Source organism: Falco cherrug, chromosome 10 (assembly GCF_023634085.1).
Source record: "Falco cherrug isolate bFalChe1 chromosome 10, bFalChe1.pri, whole genome shotgun sequence".
In the NCBI taxonomy this organism is placed as follows: Eukaryota; Metazoa; Chordata; class Aves; order Falconiformes; family Falconidae; genus Falco; species Falco cherrug.
In genome coordinates, this window is record NC_073706.1 from 11,260,731 (window position 1) to 11,287,515 (window position 26,785).

The window sequence follows — 26,785 nt, forward strand, 5'->3', positions numbered from 1 at the left end:
TTGGTTTATAAAACAGTCACAGGATTTATTGAGATAAATACAAAGTTACATAGATTCTCTGTTCTGACAAAGGAATGACACTTCCAGAGTGTCCCCACTGAACTGGGTTCTAACCACCACCGTGTACAGACACCGCTGCCTCTAGGGCAGCAGCCTGGCCGATGCCACGTGTGCATCACGCAGGAGACACCAGGGAGTCTCAGCTCTAAGCAACATGACTAACATGCTTTGGATTACAAGTGCTCGATTATTTGCTATAGCATCCAAGCAATATTGCACGCACTAACGTTACCTTCATGTTCCTTAGCTAGACATGTTTACAAGTGATATTCTTACTGCTGCTGTGAAAGTGGATCAACTACCTAACTTTGCTCCATCTGGACTTTAAAATACAAATTTTTGCATAATTTAAACAACGCAGAGAATTGTACGTGAACACACCGCTTTACTCATTGCATACGTTTGTCTAGTACAAGACGTAGTGTGGTCTTAAGTCATGCTGAAATAATTTCTAGTTTAAAACTAAAGCAAAAAGACAACCTTGTAGAGGGTAAATCTGTTTCCTAGACCTGCACATTGTCTACAAAAAAAAAAAACCCCACCCCAAAACTGTGATGACCCTCATTAGTGCATGCAACTGCAGAGTTTTAACAACAGTTTTCAAACACTCTACTGAAATCATATCATTTAAAACAGACATGACTTCTGGAGCCAGAGAGGTACCAAAATGTTGTTACCAAAGAACTTTGTTTAGCCTTTTAATGAACTTTTATAGCTGGTGGCTTACTGTTTCACACATACTAATTAAAACCTCTTAGTGAACACTAACCAAACATGCTAAAACATATGGAAGCTTGTGTTTTCCAGTGGATTATTGCAAGTAAAGGTAACTAAGATTATCTGACAAACAGAAACCTGGGTTGGGTTAACACTCAAAGTATTTAATTTATATACAGGACGTTTCAAACATACTTACATATACACACACTTGAAAAATTTGTTCAGTGCTGAGAACTAATAATAAAAAACAGAAGTAAAACCTTGTCAGAAAGGCCTTAGAAAATTTGAACTGTTAGAAAATACGTATAATGCCAGCATTAGAAAAAGATATTAGAACTAGAAAAAAGTAACTTGAGGGGTCTTTTTGTTAAGAAATTGCAATCATAAAAAGTCTGTACTGAAGAAGCATTTGTTTTAAATTATAAAAAAACTGTAAAAAATTAAATGTAGAATGTTGCAGAATTTACAGAGTTTATACTGTTTGCTGTAATAGCAGGGGTATATTTCTGCCTGCAACTTTGAAAAAGCATTTTGTGATCTCACAAGAAAACAATCTGTTACAAATACTGTACATATTATATTACAAGAGTAGTTAAACTTACACAAAACTGAGCCCTCCAAAAATACAGAACCCAGCCGAGGAACCTACTTGCTGTATTGCAGCCAAGCCTGATTTAAAACACAAAGGAAAAAGTAACGTCTGAAAAAACATTCACCAATGTGAACTACTTACTAGTACAACAGTGAAATAAGAGGCAGTATTTACACAGGTTATTTATCATGAAGTATTTTGTTCACAGAGAGAAAGTAACTGTTATTACATAAAACCATTTCTTCAAGCGATTGAACTGAACAAAGTCCCAATCCACAATCTTAGAAAGTCAGACTTTTTTTTTCCAGGCCCCGCATTATCTACAGATTTGGGACACAACAGAAGATGGGATCCAATTTAGTTTTTTAAACCGGTCAGAAAATATCCCATTTTTTTAACAGAACTTGGTTCTATCTGTATATCCTTTCTTTCTTCTGAAAGACCTGTTTAAATACATAGATGATGTCCTACTTAAGCTTAAGGATCTCAATAACCTGTATTCGTTGCTTGCCCCAAAACAAACGATACAATCAACGGAAGTTACAAATCAAACTGCATCACTGCCTTTCCCCTCAACATTTGTTACTTGGGGTTTTTCAGAACTTAGAGGTGCGTTGTTGGGGCTGCTTGGGATTTGAACATTGGGATTGGACCCAGCTAAAAGGTGTTTTTTAAATAACATGTGTATGTAAAACAAACAAACACTGAAGTCTGGAAAATTCTGTAATACCCTTCTACAGATACCGCACATATTGCAGGAACTGAATTCCTTAAATGAAGTTATTCTTGCTAGAGCAGAATGAGTAATTTTCTGTTTGGGAAATTTACAGTCTACCTACCACTACAAGAGCCAGCAGTAACAAAACCAGACATGTTAGCACACCTGTAAGCGTATAGCTCAGAAATAACAAATTAATAGAAAAGTCACCATATACAAAGAATCTTGAGCTCTCTGTGCTTTGAAAAATATCACATTAAGTAAAAATTAACCATGCCTTAATTCCAGTAACTACTTTATAAAATGAAATTATTTTTGAGCTTTTTTCCACTGATATAGAAGTTTGTAATTTTTTGTTAAAATCTGAAACTATTCACATATATACACACCTTTCTTTCTGTTAAAACGCAATACTTGAAACAACTCAAAAACTACAACAAAAGTGAGGAAAGAAATCTTCATGTAAGTTTGCTATAATCAGGTTTTAAGATTTAGAAACCATTTTAAGCTTATAGCAGACTGCTCTCTTACAGGAAATGTGTTGTTAAAAAATGAAATATGGATTTCAGTTACACTGGAACACTGAGTATGATGCAGGACTTTGCATATAATACTTAACTGCAGGTGAGATCAGTTACCACTCACAAAGAAAAAAACCAAAAAGAATTACTCACACATCTCAGATAAACACACAGCTGTAGATGAAATGTGGTCATGAAAGGAAGACAGTGACATTTCTCAATATACCCTTTCCAGCTCAAGTACATAACAAAAGCTGCATTATTTGTCCATGTTATTCATACTAACGGCGAACAAAGTGAATAACCGTTTTGATGTTTGGTGTTTACTGCAGAAGGAGACATTAGCTTTGTTTTTCAATGCTAGTACTGTCCACGTTACCCTGTTTCAGTTTTATGGTGGCAAAGAAAGACACATCTTGATCTCTGTCAGACTGCAAGGCTAGAATGGTCTCTTCTGCTGCTTCTAGATGAGGGTTGCCAACACTTTTAAAATAAGCTAGAATAAGAGGAGAAAAGGACAATTTTAATCAAAGCCAAAAGAATAAACCCCTAAGTAGTGCTGAAATACAGACGATGCAAAAACATCTGGGTTAACTCATCCAATTTATAGGTTCTTTAGAGAAACTACAGGAAGCTAAGGAAGCTGACAGAGAAAGACAAATATGCTGCTTCTTACTCATCTTATTATGTACTTAAACATTACTAAGAGAAATTATTTTTGCTGTGCCCTAAATAGAAAAGTATCAATAAGTAAAAGCAAGCTCAAGAAACTGCCACTGTACAATGCATTACAAAACATTCTCCATACTTTATTCTGAAAAAAAGACAGGCAGGAGTAGAGATTTCTGTGCATCTTCCTTTGCATAATCAGAGACCAGCTGATTTATTTGTTTTTAAGGAACTGGACGTAACACCAGAAATTGCGGCAGGACACAAAATACAGTGCAACTGTTCACTTGCGACTACAATGACAAAGCAAACCATTTCAGAAAAAGGTGTAACGCTTCACCGGGAGGACCCCAAAGACACACTTAACAGAAATGTGTATATATATGTATACACACATACATACATACATATATATACACATACACACCCAGCCTACCGGAAGGCAACGCTCCCCAGCCCCCGCCGCGCCCCGCACGGCGGGACGTCACCGCCCTCTAGCGGAGGAGAGGCGACACGCCTCCGGCTGCGGGCGCGGGCCCTCGGGAACGAGCATCCCGTATTCCAAGAAAAAGCAAAGCCACTGTAGTATACATTTCTAAATCTATATTCCTAAACCCCAATTTAAATGCAACGTCCCAGATTACAGGCTATAATTCTGGCTTCCGTATAACCAGACCCAAACGGCCTCTGCCAGCAGCGCCAACGTATAGAGCTGCGCCGGCAGCAGCGGGACAGCATTCGAGAGACCGAGTTCTGGCAGAGGAAGCGAGCGAGCACACCTTTCTCCAGCAGCGTCTGCCTCAGAGCCTTGGCGAGCAGAACCCTGACGTTTGGCACAGGATCTGAAGCGAGACTTAAAAGGCTGGGGAGTAAGTGTTCAACAAACTGGTCGACAGGCATGCATTCTTCTTCTACTACAGCCTACAGGATAAACACAGAACACGAGAAACAAGATTTACGTTACAAATACACTAGCTGCCATTCCTCTCCACCTTGTCCTTCATTTGGGCCGTCTATTAAAAAAGCCAGTGTTTCACCCTGCACAACTGCACCCTATGCTGGTGAAACAAGCACCACCTTTGAAATACTGTTACGAAAACACATCTCACCATTCTGAAGATGACCCACTGAGAGCGGGTACCTTTCAGGTACCTTTCTTTCAAGTGTATTTTAGGCAATAGTGCTCCTCTGCCCATCATCAGCCTTTTGCCTTCCAACATTCCACCCCTGCTCCTCACTGCCACCGAAGTAATAAGCATTTTCGGTTTGGAGAGGGGTGGGTAAGTGGCAATGAAGAGGGGAATGGTTCCTGGTGCCTGGCACCCGTTGGCAGTTTGCAGCACTCTTGCGAATCTCTCTCCTAGCACATCAAAGTATTACAAAATGCGTCTGCGTTTAGGATTTAATTCTCAATTTTGCTACTGGGATACTATAAAGTGCAAGGATCGGCTATTTCAGCTGGAGGCACAGACCAAAACAAGGACCACAGCTTTGAAACTGGGTAGCCATACGCTAGTCCTCAGAGCGGAGCGACCCTGACACTGCCAGAACCCATGGATTGACAAAAAAAATGGTGAGTCCAAATGTCAGTTTTGCCCATGTTGCTGGAAAGCCCCAAACCAGGTCCGAATTAAATGCACACCCAGGGAGAGAGAACATTCCAACCTGACAGATGAAGGCAAAAGCTTGTCTTCCAACCCACTTGGAGCAGTGACGAAACCGTACAACAAGTTCATTAATGAAATTTAATCCCAGTGCATTTGCGTTGTTTGCGTAGAACTTCTGTAGTATTGCTACAACCTGTGAAGCCAAGGAAGGGGGAAGACGAAAAAGGAGTGGAAAAAAAAAAGGTAAGACTTAAGCTGTAGCCCCCCTTAAAGTTAAAAAAGCATAATTTCATTTAAATTCTAACAAAGGGACACCAAAAACTGTATTCAGCATAATCAGGTGTGCTTGCAGGATTTAATAAATTACTGTGTTTATTCTGGAGAAAAGAAAGCATAAGCTTTAAAAAAAGCTATGTGTTCAGGTTAAACAAAAAACACTAAAAGAAATTAAAACAACCATTAAAATAATGCCCCTTTCCTCAATGGTATGAAGGAAAATAAGAGATTGAAAGAATCTTTCTGCTGTCTTTCAGGACATTTATGGGATGATGGCATTACTATGAAGTTCCCAACAAATTAAATTAACTCTGAGAAAAGATCAGTTTGGGTGTTTTGCTTTTTTTTTTATTTACACACACACACACCCCGGAACTGAGGGAAGGTCTCTCAAATCTTCTACACCCCAGCTTTGATAGAGTTGAAAATACATTTATCAGTCACATACATCCAACAGACTAAGATTTTAGCATCTGTGGAAGTCTGACAACTCAAAGTATTTTTTATGAATTTTTAATTTCACTTTTTTCCATATCACTTAGAATATTTATCAAAACCATGTCTCTCTTCACCCTGCTTGTCTGAAAGGAAACAGAGTGATTTCAGGAATCCCTCTCCTGCCAGGAAGTGAACTAAATCCCCCTACCAGTTTGAAGGAGATCCACCGAACTTCTGAAACTTTATCGGAGCAGAGAGTTAGTGCAATATGTCTTAAGTAGTCATAGACATCATTGGGATTGTAGAGTTCCAGTATCAGGATCAGCTGCCTGGAACACAGAGAAAGTGATTAACTCTAGCAAGTGCGACACTTAACCTGCTGCAGCTATGCCGTTTGTTATAGGAAAGGATCATTTGTAGCCTCAAAAATGCCATGGTTATTATAAAACACTGGAACAGTTTGTTCTTCTCTTTACTTTATAAAGGTACACGTGCATATTAAAGAGGCATGTGCTTTAATCCATCAGAGTCCAAGAGAAAATTTATCCAAGCTACAGGAACCAATGAATCAAAGTTATCCCAAATAATAACAAAAGTTACAAACAGAAGTATAACGAGAAGTTTCTTTGTAACTTCAGACCAATATCCTGTACATTGTTGCAAAGCAAAAATGGAAGATTTTTTTGTAGAAATCTATATTTCTGAAATATTTATTTCTGAAATATTTCTGTTTCTCTCTCACAACTGCACAGAGCTCATACCAGCCACACCACAGCCAGCAGCCACACACAAACCAAGTGCTGAGTGACAGCTCTCCACTAGATGTCAGGGAACTACCACGACATTCTTGCACCACAGAGAGATCCAGTCTGTTGTGCCAAACTACAAGGGGAGAGTAAATCCTCAATAGCCCAAAAACATCACGTTCAGATTTTAGCTGCAAACTATGCCTATGGACATCCTTTGGGTGAATAATAAATAAATAAATCTTCAAATAAACAGGACTTGTAGAAAAAGATTTCTCAGATGTTAATTCTATCTCCGTTACAACCAGTCATATGGAAATATGTAATGAATAAACTAATTTAAGAACTGTTTTTTCTTTCATACACATTAGAAAAGTTACTTTGTACACACATTTCACTGATTCTTACAAGGCAGTCTAGAACTGAATAAAATCTGAAACCTCACTGAATAGTATCTATCAGACTGTCATATTTCATAAACTGCAAGCAAACCCAATCTCCATTTTGGTATAATCACAGACATTTAAGTTTGTAACACTTGATTACAACACAGCTTACAAAAAAAAACCCAACCACCAACCACCAGTAGCTTTTTAAATTCAGTTCCCTGATAAAGAATGGTTGTAATCTTTTAGCTCCCCAATTAGGGTGTGCTAACTTCCTCCAATGTAATTAATTACCTATTCCCAATTTAGTAACAGATTAAAAATCAGAAGTTAAAAAAAATACATACTCCGCCAGCTCGTAACGAAACCTCCAGTTCCTGCTGTTATCAGTCACCACAAATTCTTGAAGTTGGTAAAGATACTCTCGCCTTTTGTCTGCATGAAGTAACTAAAAGGAAAAATATTGCTAGTATAAAACTGACAAAATTAAATACTTGCAGTTCTCTCTATATGCATTTTCCTACTTGAGAGCAAGCGATCACTCACAAGATGCTTACTAAAAATTGCACACAACCAGTCAAGTGCCCGAATATGCACATTAAGTCATCACTTCTGCAAGGATGCCCATCGAAGCACCATCTCTGGCCATAAGACCAAGCAACCAAAAATTAAAAATTTGTGTTTATTACACAGCAGCTCACCAGAAGCTGCTCTCTTCTCTCCCAGCCCCGAAACACAAACTGCTAGTGGTCCAACCTCCCAGCTGGACAGCACAAAATACTAATTCCTTTACAACAGGTCGTAGCATTAACAAAGGGTTTCCAGTTTTGAGATTTTATTGGGATATGAGAAAGAAGTGAGGGACCTTAAGAAAGCAATGGGGGACACACAGAAAATGGCAGTATTGCACAAAACTGAACATGTTAATAAGTATTGGTACCTGCACATCTCATTAAAAAGCTCTCTTAATATAATGGAATCAGAAAAAAATTTATCTTGAGAAATTAAGTTACACTTTCCTACCTTCAGAAAGTCATACAGATGTTTAAGGACACCAATACGCACTTCATCCAGATCTTTCAAGAATCCATTGAAGATTGGCACCAGATCAGCAGCTGTTAGCTGATCCCCCAAAATAACCGCTAGTTCATGTATGGAGAAAGCTAGTGTCCGACGTACCTTCCACTGCAAACAGTTTAAGAAGTGAACTAGATTAGGCACTGTTACTAAAATAAAGAAGCTTTTTGAACTATACCTGTGTGAGGACTGAGAGAGCAGAAGCAACAGGGCTAGTTACACAGCAATAGAAAATGTTAATCACATTTATGAAGTCTGATTAAATCCTGAATTTCATATTTTTAGTGCACATTTCATCTCTTGTAAGTATACAGTGTTACAACTTCAGTGAAAATTGAACAAAGCAGTTAATCAAAATTCTGATTTATCATTAAAAACTTTTTTTTTTTTACCTGTACATCTGAGGCCAGCGTCTCGTATGTATCTTTCAGGCAGTGCCAGTTCTGCCTGCCCAGTGTTAAGGCCACCCCAGGAAGACTATACGCACAGTGTTTGGCTATTTCAGTATCAACAGTCTGGGCTCTAGCTGGGTCGGTCATTGACAAGTACTGGTCTAATAAAGGTTGAGGTATGATATCCTATAGACAGAGACAGTGCATCAGCAATACACACTTTAAAATCAGAAAGCAAATACATCTGTTGTGCTACAGTATTCTCTTGCTACCAACTAGCTAACAACAAAACACACACAGTGGCAAGACAACCCTTTTATGTGTTAGCTTTACAAAGTGTAAATGACCTCTATAGTTATTTGTCCACTCATTAGGACACAGCAGGCAGCAATGAACTGTAAGGATTACTTTATCAATGTGCTGCACCAAACCAAACTGAAAATTACTTCCTTGCTGAAGACAAACAGAAAATCTAGTGATAAAATAGTCCAGTTTGTGCCCACCTTGGTTGCACAGATTGCCTCTAAGGCACCGAAAATTATTCTAGCTTTCTGGTTTAAAATAGTTATCCTCAAATGGCTGGAACATTTCTTCATATTTGGCAACTGATCAATTGCAAAAGTTATTGCTGTATGTTAACTATATCAACTACTTCACTAATGCAGTTAGATGCTGTTTTAATCACCTGTAATTTTGACTTGTCATCTTCAAATGGTGAATTGTTTTCTTGTTCTTTCTTTAAAAACACTTTGGTTCCTCTGTGTTGCTCCTCCGAGTCCTGTAAAAGGATGTACTAGCTAGTGAAAATGAATTAAGACTTACTGCTGTTTCAGTTATTTCAAAGCATCACGCTACAGAACAATGCGACTCATATACAGAAGAGCCTTTCACAGACAATGCCTTGCACAGGCAAAGCCTTATTCAGTGTGCTGTATTATACAAGTACAAAAAGAGTTGTACACCAAGGCAAACACTGTTAAGACCCCAGCAGCAACAAGGCTAGATTTACTTCTAAAAAAAAGCAATCTAATTTAAGACAATAAACCCAACATTCATACAGATTCTGGATGGTTTCTTTTACCATACTCTTAAATAGTTTTTATTCTTGGGATCAATTGAAATTGTATTAAACAAGACAGCTTAACAGTCGATCCAAGTCAGTCAATACCACGATAAAAGTTTTAATTATTTTAGAACATACATCCTGAGCCTATCAAATTATGAAGCATGCACTTCCCCCCAAATAGCAACAAAAAATTCAGAAGAATTTAAAGGTTTAAGCGACCAAAACCATCCAAAGTTCAAAAGCTCACACAGTATTTTACATTTTCATTTGTACAGGTTTTATGTGCAATTTGTCGTTCATAGACAAGGAGAGCTTTTCTTTATATTTCACAGTTAGCTCCAGCAACTGTGCAAACCATTATTTTTTTCCAACCCTATCTGTACATTATAACCAAGAAACAGTAACCAGGAACTGAGTATGTGTCACTAACTGATTCAGCCTCCTGTCTGGAGATAAAAAACTAATTTTAGATTCATTACAGGAAGAGGCAAGAAGGTAGTGGCTCCATTTAATTTGAAAAAAAAAAACCCAACAAAAAAACAAAACCCAAAACCAAAAACCTACAAGACTACAGCAAAACTTTAACTCTTTGGTAACTTGTGTGCAAACAGAAGTAATAGCCCCCAATAGCTTTTCTTTTTAATTAAAGTAAGTAGCGTATGATAGCTATGGTGTGGTAACATTCAAAGGCTTTAGATTCAGAAGTGGGTCAATTATGTTCAAATATGAACACACGCTGTACTTCAGCAGATAAGAATTCATTTCAGACACGGAGCACAACGCATACTTACTGTGCTTTTCGGGATACTTGTGGTAGCCTGATCACTGATGTTATCCTGGCCAGCAGCGGATGAGAAAGTATCCTCCACCACCTGGCTGCAGGTAGCATCTGAAACAGCTGTTTCATCTGAAACTGTTTTGTTCTGAAGTTTGCCACTGCTTTCTTCCATTTTTTTGGTCTCATAGTCACCAACAGAATCAAACTGAGCAGCTCTGAGAGCAGCGGACAATACTTGGACCTGAGCTGTATAAAACAAGACAGCTATTTAGTCTCCCTTCCACACTTAAAACCTTTAAAATTTTAATTAGTTAATCCAAAAAGATAAAAAGAAGCCCAGTTTGAGCTACACAGAAACGACATATTAGCAAACATTGGCTCCTAGAAAGAAAAGGCCCATTACTCTTCCACAAAACCATCGCAAATTAAGAGCAACAATTTGGATGTATTAACATCCTGAGCAGAACCATTCTACCAATTTCTACTACTGAGAGAGATTTCTAGTAAACCCCTATAATGAGGTACTGCAGCATACTGGCTCACCTGCCATTCTTCATACTGTCAAACACTTTAATACAAATTCTTCTGTTTTATTGTTTAATTGATTCTACTGCTTGGAAAAGGCATCAATGTGCATTTAAAACATTGCTGAGAAAAACTTTATCCAGAGGAGGGAATCAGTAAACCCATCTGTGAATTTTTTTGCAGAAGCAGATAAGAAAACAAAAGGTCGGGTTTACCACTGTATCACCAATAAAGTCAGGACAAACTGTATTTGGACATTACGCTACATTCCTGCTAGGATCATGAAGTTACCAAGTTTAGAATTCAGAAATTTTGCTAGCTACATCTGCGCAAGCCTACAGCACATACAGTCTTAACACAAAACATCAGCGCATACTTTGAAGGTGAAGAATACTACAATACTTTAGAAATAAAGGAAACAGACAAAAAGGCAGAACATACAAGTATAGTTATGAATGTTCTAGCAGTTAGAGCAGGAGGAAGAACAGAAACTAACATCCACATCTCCTTATTCTGAGAAAGGAGGGACAACTGTTCTGCTAAACTCGGGGTGGGATGGGGGTTGTGTGCACATCTCAAATCTTCACTGTTTTCTCCCATACCTCTCCGAACCCCTCGTTTCTCACTGTACAGCTGTCAAGCTAACATCTCTTTATTTGTCTTATTTCTACATAACGGGGTTTTTGCTCTTTTCTTTTTGCTTTTACTCTGACTTCTTTCCAAAATTCACTTTTTCCCTATATTCGTTCATTTCCATTTCCACTTTTTCCTTTACTACTTCAATCTTTTCATCTCTTCCACTTCTACATCTTTCCCTTCCCCTCTGATCCTTTGCCTCTCACACAGGAAGAATTATTCTTTTTCCTGGTACCTTTCCAAATGGCCATGCGGAGCCACCTAAATATGCCATGCTGCCAGACAGCTTACTACTCACTACTGCTACAGCGAGGAATCCAAATGATGCTGCAGTTCCCGCAGGTATGACTTTGCATGCAGAGAAGGGATGAACAAACAGGTAGATGAAAACTGTTAACTCACTAGAGTACTCAAACTTAGTGGATCAAGAAACTGAGTTGACTACGGATGATTGGCTTGTCAAGAGGGATTTGGCCCAGGAAACACATATGCATCCCACTACCAGGCCATCACCACTTCAGTATGTTCATCAATGGGCTTGTATGTGGGACACCAAGAAAAGATGACATAAAATTAGGGCTATTCTCATTCAACCAAATGTCAGATGAATTCAGCTGACAAGACAGATCTGTCCCTAAAGCCACCGTACTTGGTTACAGTACTTAAAATTACAAGACAGTTTTTATAGACAAGCTCTTTTCCCTTTTGTAGTTCCAAATTACTTCTCATGCAAACAGAAGCAAGGAACACTTCCCCACCTGTTCCAGAAATAACTTGGGTCTTGTGGAAAAGGTTGTTGCATAACTTTCTACTATAATTTACTACTCAAGGAAGTATCATCACCTTACGAGTACCAAGCCAATTAAAATACAGTTAAGGGTTTTGTAAAGGCCAAGAGAAAACCTGCTCAGAGAAAACATAGTTTTACTGTTACAATCTCACCTTGAACATCTGGATCATCTATGTGCTCTTGTAAGCTTTCTAGAACTTTTTTTATTTCATTACTAGCAACACAGTTATTACAGGGCACAGAACAGCTATCTTTGTGCTTTTCAGTCTTGAACTGAAGCAACTCCAGATCGTGACTTATATCAGGCAGAGGAGGGCGCCAGTATAGAAACGTATTAAATACATCCTCAGCAGACTGTAGCCTTGAGTTCACTCCAGGAAAACTGCTGTCCTTAGTGACTTCTACGACACCAGCAGCAACTCTGTCACCCTGAGACGATCGAGACACATCTTCTCCAGGATTAGTACAACGATCTGAACCTTCTTCCTGTGTATCTTTTAGGTTCTCAACTGAGAGCTTTGCATTAACTTCAGCTGAAGCCTCCTCAGTCGATGACTCTGGTTTGATTTCCCTTGGCTGTTCTGAACTGGTAACAGACACACACAGTTATGCAAAATAAAACTTAACAGTACTCTGTAGTTTTCAGTGAAATAATTCATAAAATACAGCATCAACTACAGAAGCTTATTTTCTCTACAGAAAGACAGAATTTGTTACCACTATGGTTTACTTCACTAGTTTTCCCTTTACCCTCCTGACAAGCCAAAGTGAATTTTTCAATGAAGTGACTACACCTAAACAGACACATGCATGACCTCACTCTTCATACCTTTTCTTAAGTTTGTATTTTTAGCCCTGAAGAGCAGCAAAAAGATGTATCTTATTTTTTTTCCCTTCTACTACACATCTTTCCCATGCTTTTACCTGGGCAACGCAGCATTTGTACTAGAGGACATTAAAGTTATGTTGTTGCTTGGCTGACAGGAACTGGAATTCACATCTTGCATTGGTGGTCGGATACTCAGTGTCCCATCTTCTCGAATGTAAAGACCAGCACTTGAAGGGTTTGCGAAGGTAGAAATAAATGGGCCAAGAGACTGAAAAGCAGCCTGACGAACCTGTGATAGCATAAAGACAACAGTCAGGACTCATACAACTCCCACAGAGCTAACGCTGAAAAATAAAAATTTGGTTCTTACCAATTGGAACAGATTAATATCAAATATAAGCAACTATCAATTACCAAATAAGTGACACATAAGCAAATGGAGACAGAATATTAAACATGTATCTACAATCATAGTAAGGAGATTTTTTTAAAAGCTATGAATTTGAAGGACATCACTGTCTACTTCAACTAATACCTTTAACACAAGCTACCTGTTCTAAGAAAACCTGTTGATAGAAATGCTAAGTAGTAAGAGAGAGGAAAAATAAGATACTATCTTATCAGAGGAGATTAGATCTTAGTAGATTTTACTCTAATCTCAGCAAATTTTGTTCAGAGAATTTTTACAGCACACTTCTGAATTGCCATTATTTGTGTAAGATCTGCCTGGGAAGATGCATCAATTATAGAGTTACTTACCCATCTACAAGTGTCACTGATAAGACTGATAAACAGCGGCGATAGTTTGCTTCTGCGAACTTCCGGGGATGTGGTGTAAGACACTGCCATAAAGCATTCAGCGCAAGCTTTTCTCATTCCCCAAACATTATCTGAACATAGTTCAAAGAACTTGGGAATCTGCCAAAAATAAGCCAAAATCAAGACTAATTAAAGACTAAACAAAGACTGCAGCAACATACTATCAAGATATTTGGAAACTGGAGATAATGATAACTCAAGAGACAATAAATGAAGAATAGAAGAAGAAACAGGGACAGGTTAAAAACAATATATTAATTGAAGACACTGGAAAAACTATCTGTGTCCCACTTCGTTAGGATTTTATGGATAACTCTATGCACTAGGAAATAGAAAGAATTACTAATGGTCTATTTTTCCTGAAATTGTAATTTGACTGATTGTCTAGTTCAGAGAAAAAAAAATGAGTATTTCTAAAGTAAGAGTACATGTGTGTATACATGCTGCCAAATATATTTTTAAAAATGTCTTACAAAACAAGTACTTTGCATTTCAATTCATTCCCAGTTTTGCTACATAATTGCAACCAAAGCCTTAGCAAAATCAATTAAAAAAAATACGTATGCACATCAATTAATTTACAGGGAAGACAATAAAAGAATTCATTATTAAACCTGTTGAAATGAGAAATACAAGTTTTGTAAATTGATTTTGATTTTACATACCAGCAGTCTTTCTGTGGCTTCTTGCCCAACTGCATTACAAATGTCACCAAAATTAGCTGCACATATCTAAGAAATAATAAAAAAATATTTTTATTCTTTCAAGTGCATTAGTCTTATTGTCAACCTCACCATGCATTATTTACCCCATGTAACAACTGCACATTTGCTTATTCAAATTTCAGCCATGTAACTACATCCTGTAATCCTAACTCATCCTGAGCAAAGACTCCTTAGAGCAACCTTCCGTAAGCCACATGGCTTTGAAATCAATAGTAATAAAGGTTTCTGCATGAAGAGTATCTTCTACTTCAGTAATCACTAAAAGGGACAATAAGCCTACTGGAAAGTTTAAATTACTTTGAACAACAGCTGTCAAAACCAAAGCAGATTAAAATATGATACGAGGGTGAGGACTTAGGTGTACTGACAGAACTACCTTCACTATGGCTGAGACTGGCTTAAGTACTTTGCTGAGGCGAAGTTTAATCAAGGTCTCAAGTTAGTGGCATTCACAGTACATTACAAATGATATAATGTAAGGCAAAAGGGACATTCCCTCATGTTGGAGAAAGAGGTTGCCAAAATCTGAAATCAATTAAAATAGCACTGTATTAATACAGGATTTATTTATTCTCTATGCTTATTTAAAAGGCCACAACGCAGCTCCAATTCCAACAACAAGTACAGCTTATCATAAGGACCCAAGCTGAAGCTCTGCATGACTCAAGTCTACTCAAACATTTTAAGACTTATGCTGTAAGTTTCCTTTCGCCCTCGACTATGAGTAAGAATAAGCCTTACACTTCTGGGATTTCTCAGTAACACCAGATTTATTTTTGTTTTTCCTTTAAGGGAATGATGTCTCAAATATCCATTACTTTTTACTTTCTCATTTTGAAATATGATGGTTGAGATCAGGTAGCTTGTTTGCATCCTATAACCAAGCATGGTTGCTTAAAAAAACAGGTTGTACAAAACTATTAAAATGTGCAAGATCAGTTTAACTGTTACACCAAAGCTATTCACCAAGGACTGTTACCTGTTTCTTTACTGTACTACAGAAACTACAGCCACGTCAGTAAATTAGAACTGCTCTTCCAGACTCTCTCAAAGTTCATCAGCTAAAGTTATGACTACGTTATTCAGGAAGTTAATCTGAACAGCAATATAAAAATTCATTTTTAAGTGGTTTAGGGTTGAAAACACACCAACCTTTCGTACTTGAAACAATTTCCCATCACTGCACAGTTCACAGAAACGAGGAAGCAGCATGTGCTCAACTGTTGTTCTGCTCAACATAGAAGCCATTTTACAGATTATCTAAAAATCAAGAAAGGAATATGTGTGAGGAAAATAAAATTATAAATCTTGTAACACAGCCAAATATTCCTCCTAAAAATTACCTCCAAGTACAAGCAACATCCATCAAACAGATTTAACTGCTACACATTATTTGTATTTTCATTCACCTGTTCTATGTGAAGCACAACTATAATTTTTATTTAAAAATCATTCAACATCACTGTGCCCAACATTTCTGCACGTAATTAATTGTCTTTTTATCCTGCTAAATAGACTTTTAGTATTAAGTGCATTTTCAAGGGGTTTTACAATGTGGCATACACTGGTATTTTGTATGGAGAAGACTAAAGTTCCATTGCACTAGCCAGCATATCAAGCCACAATCTTTAAGTGTATTACAAATATCTCAAGCTTAAGCATGTAAGTTCCTTAGCTTTAAAAGAACTGTTCAAATGCTTACACAAGTGTTGTCAGATTAACTGTATTCATCTGTATTTATTTTTACAAAGTTATTGAAGTTTTCTACCTCCACAAAAATAAGCTTTATTCCTAGAAATGTTTGCCTTCATAATAGAATGCTAAATAAGAAGTAAGGAAGACACCATTCAAGGACTTTCCTGCAAGTTTTAGAACTCCTAAAAGGCATCTGGTGCTCAGATGTCACCCTGGAAAACTGCCTAAGCAATACACAACTCCCAAACAAGTAAGAGGAAAATCTAGCTGGTAAAACTATTTTACAGGTCAAGTGTCAGATATCCATGCTGAAATGTAATTACACACCAGCCCTTTTCTGTGGAGTCAACCGACTTCTTGAAAGTGAACAGGGAATGTTTGGTTTGGTTTTTTTTTTTCCAAAATGCTTAAGCATTAAGATCAGGTCATGATTCATACTTTGAAAGCGTTACTGTGAAACCTGGTAGTGCAACTGTAAAGACATTGTGGGGGAACATAACAATCTGAAGAATTAAAAAAAAGGCTGCCAAGAACCAGCTGCATTTTGAAGTTACTTGGCTACCATTTTGGTATCATTTAGCATCCTGAAGTATAAAGATGGTCTCTTTAAACGTGATTTTTTCAAAAATTCAGAATAAAAACTGAAAGATTTGTTGTGTTAAACTAAAAATTCAAATATATCAATCAATAAACACAAAAGGTTTGATTGTTTATTTTATTTGACATCAGCATTATTCCTGGGCATCATCTTAATTACTGTTGTAAGTGAAAAGGAGCAGTTCTTGCTAATCCTCAGTATCATCAATCATCTACAGGAAAAAGACCCTCATCATTTTGGGAAAAACTTTTGCTGAGTTTGGAGATACGATACTTTACATTTTTAAGCATACAGTAACATTCTTGTTCCCAATCACTCTACTGTATAGTTTAATTCTCAAGAACCACTGTTTCAAAAAGATTCTTCAAGCACTTAATTGATGCAGAAGCCCAAATTTTTTTCATCTCACAAGAGATACAGGACCTAGGGAAAGCTTACTTGGAGTACCTCTACACTTAGCCAAGGGCATTAAGTAAGTAGTACCCAGTACAACAGAGGGCAACTGCTTTCTTCTTGAATTCAGTTAATATAATTTTTAACCTTTCAGTATGGTGCAATAGGTCTTGACCCTGTTCAAATTCGTTGAGAGTTCACACTGAAACAATGGTACTCAACTCTAGAAACCACTAGGAAACCTACAGATTCAAGGCTTAATGGCTTAGCACACTTCAGCGTCAACTGGACCACAACAGCAGGTTCTCAATTCACAGACTGACTAACAAATAGAGAAGGAATAAATCAAACTGAAACAGTAATGATATTTAAGTTCAATGATTAACGTAAAGCTCTCAAGACACTAAGAATGCAAGTACAATTTATCTCATACAAAGCTGTATATTCTACAAGAGCTTTACAGCACTGCTAAACGATAAAGAACAAAAGCAATTAAAAAAGAAGGAGTAAAGATAAAAGATGTCTTCCAAATTCACTTACATTCACAGCTTCCACCTTGTACTCATCATCACTGTCGGGAGCTGAGAGGTCCAACAGAATTGGACACACCTTATTTTCAATGTCACTCTGAGCAACAAGATCTTGTTCTAGCAGTATAAGCAGTGCTTCTTGACCTGCCTTTCTAACCTATTAATATGAACAAATATTTAAAAAGTATGTCACTATAAAAACATTTGCTGATAGAGGAACCATAAAAGGCATGTTTTCAGTGAACACACAGACACAAGTTTAAAAAACCCTCTCAGTTTTAACATCATAAGGAATTAGTAGTAAATACAGAACTTCAAATATAATCATTACATGACATTTCATCAAATTCTGATGAGAAGCCAAATGATCAAGTAGAAGACAGGACTTGTAAGTCAGGACTCCTGTAACAGACTGTGTCAATATACTGCTAGGCAAGTTCTCTACGTTTCCCATGCTCTGCTAAGGAAATTATACCCAAAAAAATAGTTCAGAACTCCCTAACAAAGTGTGCTGAATCCAATAAACAAAGCACCATGTAAAAGCTATCAAGCAACACGGAACTTCCTAGTCTCTCTTCCTCATGCCTTAAATTCACTAAACCACAAAGAATTTTCCAATGATTCAAACTCATGTTGTCTGTTTTTCCTACCTGATTATTAACATCTGTGAGGTATCTCACTACTATGGGCATAAGGTATTCAAAAAATGCTGTTGGGAATTTTGGTCTACTTTCTTGCAGAAAAATGGCAATAGGAGGTATTTGTTCCATCAGCTCTGTACGTACAGTTGGCTCTAGTAATAAAAAGAAAGTAAAAGCTACATCAGTAAATAAACAATTAAGATCAAGAACCTTAAGAAAAAAATAGGGGTTTTTTTGTTTAATGTTTTAAAACAAGGAAGATTAAAATACTCAGAACATTAAAGAAGGATCACCACTGAGACTGCCTTTACTTAAAAGGAAAGCTAAATAAAATAGAACAGCCTTACATACATCATCACAGTCCAGAGACTTGGAATCAGTTCCCAAACAAATCAGATAAAATGAAAGCACCAGTTAGAAAACCCAATCGCATGAATGTATGAAGCATTAAAATGCACAGCTGTTCTGTGCCACAAATACCACAAACGTTTAGATGTAACAAATTGCTTGAAAAATATTACTTCAGGCCCTATACTAAGTAAGGGCCTTTCATTTATGCACCTACCATATAAAGTACTTCAAAACAGAGAAAAAAATTAATGTCATCTTCACTGACAGATACTGCTGTTATATGATTTAGTTTCTTTAATTCACTCATTGCCTTCTATATTGCAGCTTATGTAAAAGAAGTTACAGAAATTTAATGAAATAAAAAAATTCAAACCTGCATCTTCAGAGAGCCTGACAACTATTTCCATCACAGTCAGGAAGTCTTCTTCATTATTACTGAAATCTCGAAAGACATCCAAAAGACCTCTAGCAATAATTTGCCTGTGGAGTGAACAACATATTAATTGCCTTAATAGCTTGCCAATGAAATGTAGATGGCATGCAAGAGGAACTTGTCAGATATAAATAGGCAGTTTAAAGATCAAGCTCTTCTCTGAGCATTCAGACATACTAGTTAAGAGTTTTTCCACCATCCCAACAAAACAAAGATGGAGTCGAGAGATCTTATTCAGATAATCAAGAAATAAAACTTTTTATGGAAATTTTATACAGAAATTACTCAAACAGAATAATAGTAGGCATGCACTTAGAATAACAACAGAAGTAGTGACACCTTAACATCCACAATGCTATCAGACTCAATTATCACATAACGTGTAGCCATTGTACCCTTACCTGTTAAATATGTTATCACTGAAGGCATATTTTTCAAGGCGAGCCAGTGGAGTCAAGTTATCCTGTCCAGGAATATCCAAGAAAGCAGTTATCCTCATGCTATCGCAGTCTGGTCCATAATCTTCAAACCCAACTTGAAAGACGAGTAACCCAAAAAAAAAAAATTTAAAAAAATCCAAGAGTCAGCAAGAGATGTTACAGTGAAAAATACACCAGAGCAGTAACTATTTCTCTTCAGAGCTATTCTTCAAAGGAAAATTATCTGTACATCACTGGAAACTGCTTACAAAAAAACCCATGTCTTGAATTGTACCTAATGAAGTCAAGAGCAACACTGCATATAGACCTGTTACTTCAAGCTTTGGAATGTAATTAATTTCAAAAGGTCATAAACCCCTTGGCTTTTAACATATCTTACTTGCAATTTCAGTGGACTAGCCACATGTACTACGAGTTAAAAGAGGGCTCAGCTGACAAAATTGCATGCCACGAACTGACCAATGCATTCAAAAGGAAAGTAAGTCCCATTAAAAGAAACTGAAATGTTCACAAAGACAGAAAATCCCAAACTGTACTACTTTAAAAAAACAAATTCTTGGGTCTGTTTCGAAGTTATCAAGGTACATTTTTCTCACTGTAGTTACTGGATCTGTCCCATACATCTAAATCAGACTGGTAGTTCTGGGAAAAACTTCAGCTTTACTCTACTTGGGAACATACTGGGAGCCTTCTACTGCAGGCCTATCAACTACAGACTTTCCCATGTAAACCTACTCTTTTTCTAAATCTTTTTTTTTTGTATTTGCAGCTTCAGACTTTACCAAATATTACCGTATCAACTGTTAATGCCTGCTTCACCAAATCTAAGTCACCTTATCCAGTAACATGCACTCGATTACAGACTATAGGCAAAAAGTAAGACTGAAGAGGAGAGGGAATAGGATAACTTTGCTGCCAAATTTTTGTAATCCTTCATCCTTAAACAAAGACAGTGAAATAACGTGTCTGTAACACCAATCTTTCACACAAATTTTCTCATTTCAGCAACAGATACAGGAACACAGAGCGACCAAACCTACAGGAAGAGTTGTACTAAAGTAGCTGATTCTCCTGCTCTGGGTTTACAACCTCCCCAATCAAGCATTCCTAGATTTATACACACTTTGTTCACGTAAGTATGATCTCAGTTGCTGTATTATTTAAGTACATGCGAATTGTGCCAATAGGTCTTTTCATATGCAAGAAGTAAGTCTCTCAAACCAGCATATGTGAGGAGAATAAAAACCACTGAAGACAACAAGCCAGTTTCTGACTTGACAGAAGACAATATTAGATATTTAAATCAGTGAAGAAAGCACAAAACAGGTAATAACTTCAAAGCACAATGACAAGCCAAATAGGTTGTATTTGAAACTGTGCCTGTAAGACTATAGTCTCAGCACTGCAGGTTATGCCTCTACAGGCAGAACCCTCCTGTCCTTGCGCACTGGCACTTACAGAGTTTTATTATTAAAAAACATCAGAGCTTTGCCTAAGACCCAAAAGCAAACTAGGACTAGTTTCATTTATAGCACCAGTTCCCCCAGTTCGTAAAATGGGAAGAAGAGGAATACCATCTCCCACTGACACACTTTGAAGATTAAGAAATGTGTATATAAGGTACTATAAAATCCCTATCTTCAGTATTCTCGTTTAATAAAAAAACAATATATAAATAACTATAGTCCTTCCCAACATGTCATCCCAACCAGTACAAACCTTTTACGCATCTTAAAGTGTATTATTTCATAACGGACTCAAATTGTCAGTGGGTTAAATTACATATATATGTAATCCCACGATTTCCAATATAACAATTTCTTCAGGACTGAAGTGGCTGTACCTTAAGCAGGATAATTAAGCTTCAGCTCTACCGTCAGTCTTATCTTACCAGTTTCATATTATAAACAGTCTTCCCTGAAGAATCTCTTATCTGAGACCTGGCACAGTGAACTTCGGCTCTAAACTACATTAATACTCATTATAAATCACTTTTTATATTTAAAAAATCCGCTATTAATGAGAAGTACCAAGCCTCAGCTTTCTTCCTACAGAAAAACTCGTATTTCACATATAAAACTCTGTTTTCCAATTATTTAACATGAGCCAAAACTTTCTCAGAAATACAGTTCATTTAAAGAAGAAATCATCCTGACATACTTGCAGCAAAACGTTATACCTGGGTCTTCAGGGAAAAAAACAAAAAGCAGATTGGTTTAAGAAGGCAGAGAGTCTCCAAGGAACCCAGCTGCATTAAAAGACTAGAGCAATTCTGAATTCTGCTGCTCTTGCAGACAATATGATCTGAGCAACAAGTTTAATGGAATTTAAACAGAAGAAAATTGTGGGATTAGAATAAATACATTTCAAATGTATACAGATACTACAAGTGAACCCACATCTACACCATCAGAAACATATGCTAATTATTCATGGCTTTTTATAATGTTGTACTGAACCCTTGCTTCCATTCAACTAGTCAGTATTATTCTAGTGGCTGCTCTTTAAGTAGTCATCAGGTTCAAAACATTCATCTGCACCAGTGTACTTAATTTACATTGCACAGGTCTGTCTGGGATTGATCTACCCACATGCTCTAGGGCCATCCTTCCCACCAAGCTCAGCATCTGAAGAGGTAGCATCCAGGATTTGCTGCTTCAGAAGAAACCTACTGTATTACTGAAAGCTCACAGGAAGTTAGGCAGCAGATGTAGGGCTGCGGATTTCCTTTCTGAGGTTGCAACCTCCCCGTATCCAAACCCAACTCTGACCATCCTTATTATCTATGCAATTAGAATATATACATATATATATTTTTAAATCCACACAGATCGGACACACTTTCACTACCTAATTTTTGAGGCTAACCACCTGTTACACGAAGACAGATTTATCAGGGCTTAAACAAAATAAAAACCAATATACTTGCCATTAACTTCATCTAGTGCCCCCCTGTTTTTGAAGTAAGAAACATTTTAGAAAGGAAGGCTCTTGGCAGTTCACTTCAAATATTTTAGAATCCCTACCAATTCAAACAACAATGAAGTAAATCTCAATTCTAACTTTGACTACAATACTAAAACTGGGAATAAATTTTGCAAACATGATGAATATGCTTAACTTTACTACTTGGAGTACTTCTGTTACTCATTCAAATTAGCTAAGCACACATCAGTGCTTCTAGGACTAGAGGGGAAGCAGAGCAAACTACTACTGCTCAGGATCAAGAGAGTTAAATACCTGAAATTTTTTCCACACACTCTCAGTACACATAAGTAAAGAACAGTCATGGCAGAATCCATTTTGTCTTCTCTCAAGAATTTTCTTTTTCCATAAAATAAAAAGCCCTAAGTACTTACAAGTTTCAGAATATACCAGAGTACTAGAAATTGCAGAAAAATAATGAACTAGCATTGCATATCTAATGTTCTTTCATAGGTGAATCAAACATTAAGTATTTTTCCCCCTCTAACGATATCAACCAAATGGCATCTGTCCATCAATAAGCAAGAGTAAATGTAAAAATATTCACAGCTGAACCTGAGTTCACTATACCTTAGTTTGACTCGGACTCAAAGGCTGCTTCGAGTCTGTAAGAAACACCTACAGGGTGACAGAATTTATGCAATTCAACATCATTAGCTAGTATCACTATGCACTTTTTCCAATACAAAACAGTAAATACTAGCGTAGAGTGCAAGGATTTCATGAACTCAAGGAAGTAATTTTCTCTCCTGCTGTTTTTAGACTGAAAACCAATTTTTAAAATGTATATTCTTTATTGTAAGAAGGGCATAATTAAGCTTATTTTTCCAGATGATCCAATATCTCATCTTACAAAAAACAAGTTTCAAGCTGTACTTAATGAATTTCGGTAGATTTTACCACAGCTTTTCCCCATATTCAGAGGAGCACACACACACACACACCCCCCATCCGTTTGTTTCAATTTAATTGACCCTCAATGTGCATAACGCTATTCACCAATTTAGTTAAGTAAAAATCCAGTTCCAGTGATTTCACTGAGATTTTCCTAAGATGCATCATGAACTCTTTGCCAGACCAGACCGAGATAGTTGTGCTAATGTAGTGACTAATGGGACACCTGAACTATGCTAACAGAAATAGAAGACAGTTTCAATGCTATTATTTAACTTCATTGGCAAGTTAATGAACTTAAAGAATATTTTTACATCATGAAATCAGATTTTAGTAATGCTCTAAAAGGCACTTTTGTTTATATGCTCATCCTGAAACTGATTTCTTTTACACAAATCTTTTTTGTGATTTATAGTGACCCATATAAAAGGCTTATTAATTACTGCTTAGAGCAAAATTTTCTTTATCTCAACATTTTTATTAACTTCGTGACTCAAACTATTGAGTTTTGCCTACAAGCATCAAACTTCTTAATCAACTTACCAGACAAATCCATTACAGTCTCAACAGAACAGCCGAAGCCTGAACATTAAAGGAGAACAAATACTTAACTCCTAGTGACAGTCACCCCTGGTTCAAGGCCAAGACCCATACCAGAACACTACAGGAAGTTTGCATTTATGTTCACTGCTTGCACTTTACACACTCAGCAAACAGAACTCAAATGACATGCTAGGTGTTCTGGGTTTTATTATTATTTTGTTTTTTCTTACTAGAGAGACAAGAAAATTGGAAAGGGAACCAGGAGCAATTCAGACCCAATCAATTCAAATAGCTAAGCATTCATTAGCACTATCAAGGGTTTCAGGTTTTTGTTGTTGCTTTTTTAATTAGGGCAGAGATATTCTCAACTCTTAAATATGGTCCTACAGCAACAACTGCTGCAGCTCTTCTGCAACTCACTGAAAACAGTCTTTAAACTGGCATAAGCACATTGAGATGTATCAGCTCATGTCCTCACTTATATCCTGTTCAACACATACATGCTTTTTGCTATCTAAGGTGATGACTACTTAAAAACTCCTTACATTTACTTACTGCAGCAAGCAGTAACCTTTAGTACCTCTTTTTAAGCAACTTCTTACAGCGTTATCAAAATTTTAAATCCTTGTGTATTAAATTTCAGGTACTAGCCTCCCCACTTACTACCTTTTTTTTAGATTTCTAGTTTTTCAAATAGATAAATGTATTAAGGATACTTTTTAATTGTAGCTTTACATTCATTACGACTCAAGAGTTAGCATTTATCTGTATAAGAGAAATGTTGAAAATCTTTTCAAATACACAAAAATACAACCATAAAACTAACCAAGAACTCTTACATACACAATTAATCTCATTTATACATCACTCACATCACAAAAGACCCTAAGCTTTTCTTTCTAAAACTTCATCAAAATACAAACACTGCACCTTTTCTTCTGCCTAACTACTAGGGAAATGCAGAAATCTCAAAGACTGAGAGCAACAACACCTTAGAGCAACTAACAAAATCCTGCAGAATGACCTCCTGCCCAACAGAGGTAAAATCTGTGCGCATCTTTCCAAGTAAATACTTTAGATCTGTTTTTCTAACATTTCCCCGGTGTTCCTGAAGACCATTTTCTTCCTAAATTAGCTTATTCATGCCAGACTGGGGGGAACGAACAAATCCATCTGTTACGTGCTTTCAAGTACTATTAAAGAATAACGGTACTGTGGTAAGCAAGTAAGAGACTCTGTCAAGAAAAAAACTCAAGTTGTTTCCACGTATTTTTTTAACAGAAAAGTCAATCCAGTACCCAAAGTGCCAATGAAACCACCCCACGTACACAGCTGCTTTTTAAAGCAGCACAAGTTCATGAAACCATTAGTCAAAAACATTTATCTCCTCAAGTAACAGCTTCTTACCACGCTAATAACTGTTCAGCTCAACTCTAACACAACTCTGGACTACACCGGCTGGAGGTGGAGCTGTTGCCTGGTCTAGGACCAGGTACCTGGCCCGCACCCCCCGCGTTAGCCAGCCGGAGGGCACCGGGTACCTGGCCCGCACCCCCCGCGTTAACCAGCCGGAGGGCACCGGGTACCTGGCCCGCACCCCCCGCGTTAGCCAGCCGGAGGGCACCGGGTACCTGGCCCGCACCCCCCGCGTTAGCCAGCCGGAGGGCACCGGGTACCTGGCCCGCACCCCCCGCGTTAGCCAGCCGGAGGGCACCGGGTACCTGGCCCGCACCCCCCGCGTTAGCCAGCCGGAGGGCACCGGGTACCTGGCCCGCACCCCCCGCGTTAGCCAGCCGGAGGGCACCGGGTACCTGGCCCGCACCCCCCGCGTTAGCCAGCCGGAGGGCACCCGACGGCGCTTCTCCTTCTACCCCCGCCGCAGCCGCCCCCCGCTGAGCGCCTGTGCCGCAGGGATGCGGGAGCAGCAAAACGCGCGGCGGCCCCAGCAGCCTCCGCAGCACTCGGCAGCCTCGCTCGCCCGAGCTACTGTAGCGAGGAAATCCCTCGGCTACCCCAGGGTCATTTCCACCGACAACAACCGCGGAACTAACCCCCTCAAAGCACCGCCGGCCAGACCCGCTTTCCTTTCCCAGAGGCTCATCGCGGGCCATTGTTGGAGGTGCTGTTTACACTCGTCCAGCGCCCATCTGAAACAGCGAGGAGGGTCTCTCGGCCGGCCGGTCCCAGCCGCCACCCCAGGCCCAGCCGCCCCGCCAAACCCTGCTCGGAGCAGCCGCCCGTCCCCCGGCGGCTGGGCCCGCCGGCCAGGGCCCGAGCTGAGGGAGGGACCGAGCCCGCTCCCTCTGCCAGCGCCCCGCTCCTGCGGGCACACAAACAGCTCGTTAACTCATGAGCCCTAACGCCCTGCGAGCCTTCACCTACCAGCACAAACTGCCTCAAAATCCTCCCCTCAGCCTAACCTGGATAAACAGACGGAGAGAGAAACAGGACGCAGAAGGACCCAGGGTGGGAGAGCGGGGGAGGGCCTAACCAGGGAGCAGAAAAATAAAAAAACAGTTACTCACAATCATCTAAGTCATCCTGCAAATCCACAAAATACAAAGGGATCCCTACAAACAAAAACAGAAGAGAGATACCGGGGGGTTGGTTTCGGAGGGCTGCGGCGAGGACAGCGGCAGCCCCCAGGTGAGGCGCCCCGGCGCTCCCCGCCCGCCTGACCGCCAGCCCCACTTACCGGCCATCTTGGAATGGACATGGGCGAGGAGGAGGAGGGGAGCGGGAGGGCAAAGGGAGGAGCCGGGGGTACTTCCTGCCCCCGGGTCGGCCCCCGCGCCGCCGAAACACGGCCGGTGTAATAAACAGCCGCTGCCGGGGGGCGAGTCGCCCCTTAGCAGACGCCGTCGCCTCCTGAGAGGGAAGAAAACCGCGGCGGCGGGCGGGGGGTGCAGTCA

At 38.7% G+C, this 26,785-nt stretch overlaps 1 protein-coding gene across 2 annotated transcripts; it reads right to left on the bottom strand.

Moving 5' to 3' along the window:
- On the bottom strand, positions 1 to 26,701 carry LOC102051611 (serine/threonine-protein phosphatase 4 regulatory subunit 1-like). 2 transcript variants are annotated; one of them, XM_055721577.1, is made up of 20 exons: positions 26,569 to 26,700; positions 26,399 to 26,443; positions 19,413 to 19,545; positions 18,952 to 19,058; positions 18,237 to 18,379; positions 17,597 to 17,743; positions 15,523 to 15,630; positions 14,311 to 14,376; positions 13,586 to 13,744; positions 12,922 to 13,115; positions 12,150 to 12,583; positions 10,060 to 10,292; positions 8,888 to 8,980; positions 8,203 to 8,388; positions 7,757 to 7,918; positions 7,081 to 7,181; positions 5,810 to 5,930; positions 4,946 to 5,080; positions 4,060 to 4,201; positions 1 to 3,107 (listed from the first exon to the last, which is right to left on the bottom strand). In XM_055721577.1, exons 1-20 carry the CDS (start codon positions 26,573 to 26,575, stop codon positions 2,953 to 2,955), a joined length of 2,871 nt encoding a protein of 956 aa, XP_055577552.1. In that variant the 5' UTR covers positions 26,576 to 26,700; the 3' UTR covers positions 1 to 2,952. The 2 variants fall into 2 exon arrangements, with proteins under 2 accessions (XP_055577552.1, XP_055577553.1); XM_055721578.1 differs by lacking the exon at positions 26,399 to 26,443 and having other exon boundaries at positions 26,569 to 26,701.
- Positions 26,702 to 26,785: the final 84 nt, after the last annotated feature.

Coding starts and splice junctions, on each gene's coding strand:
- LOC102051611 (XM_055721577.1), bottom strand. Junction 15,631..17,596: donor ACAAGGTGGAAGCTGTGAAT/GTAAGTGAATTT, acceptor CTTGATTTTTAG/ATAATCTGTAAAATGGCTTC. Junction 5,081..5,809: donor GGTGGATCTCCTTCAAACTG/GTAGGGGGATTT, acceptor TTGGCTTCACAG/GTTGTAGCAATACTACAGAA.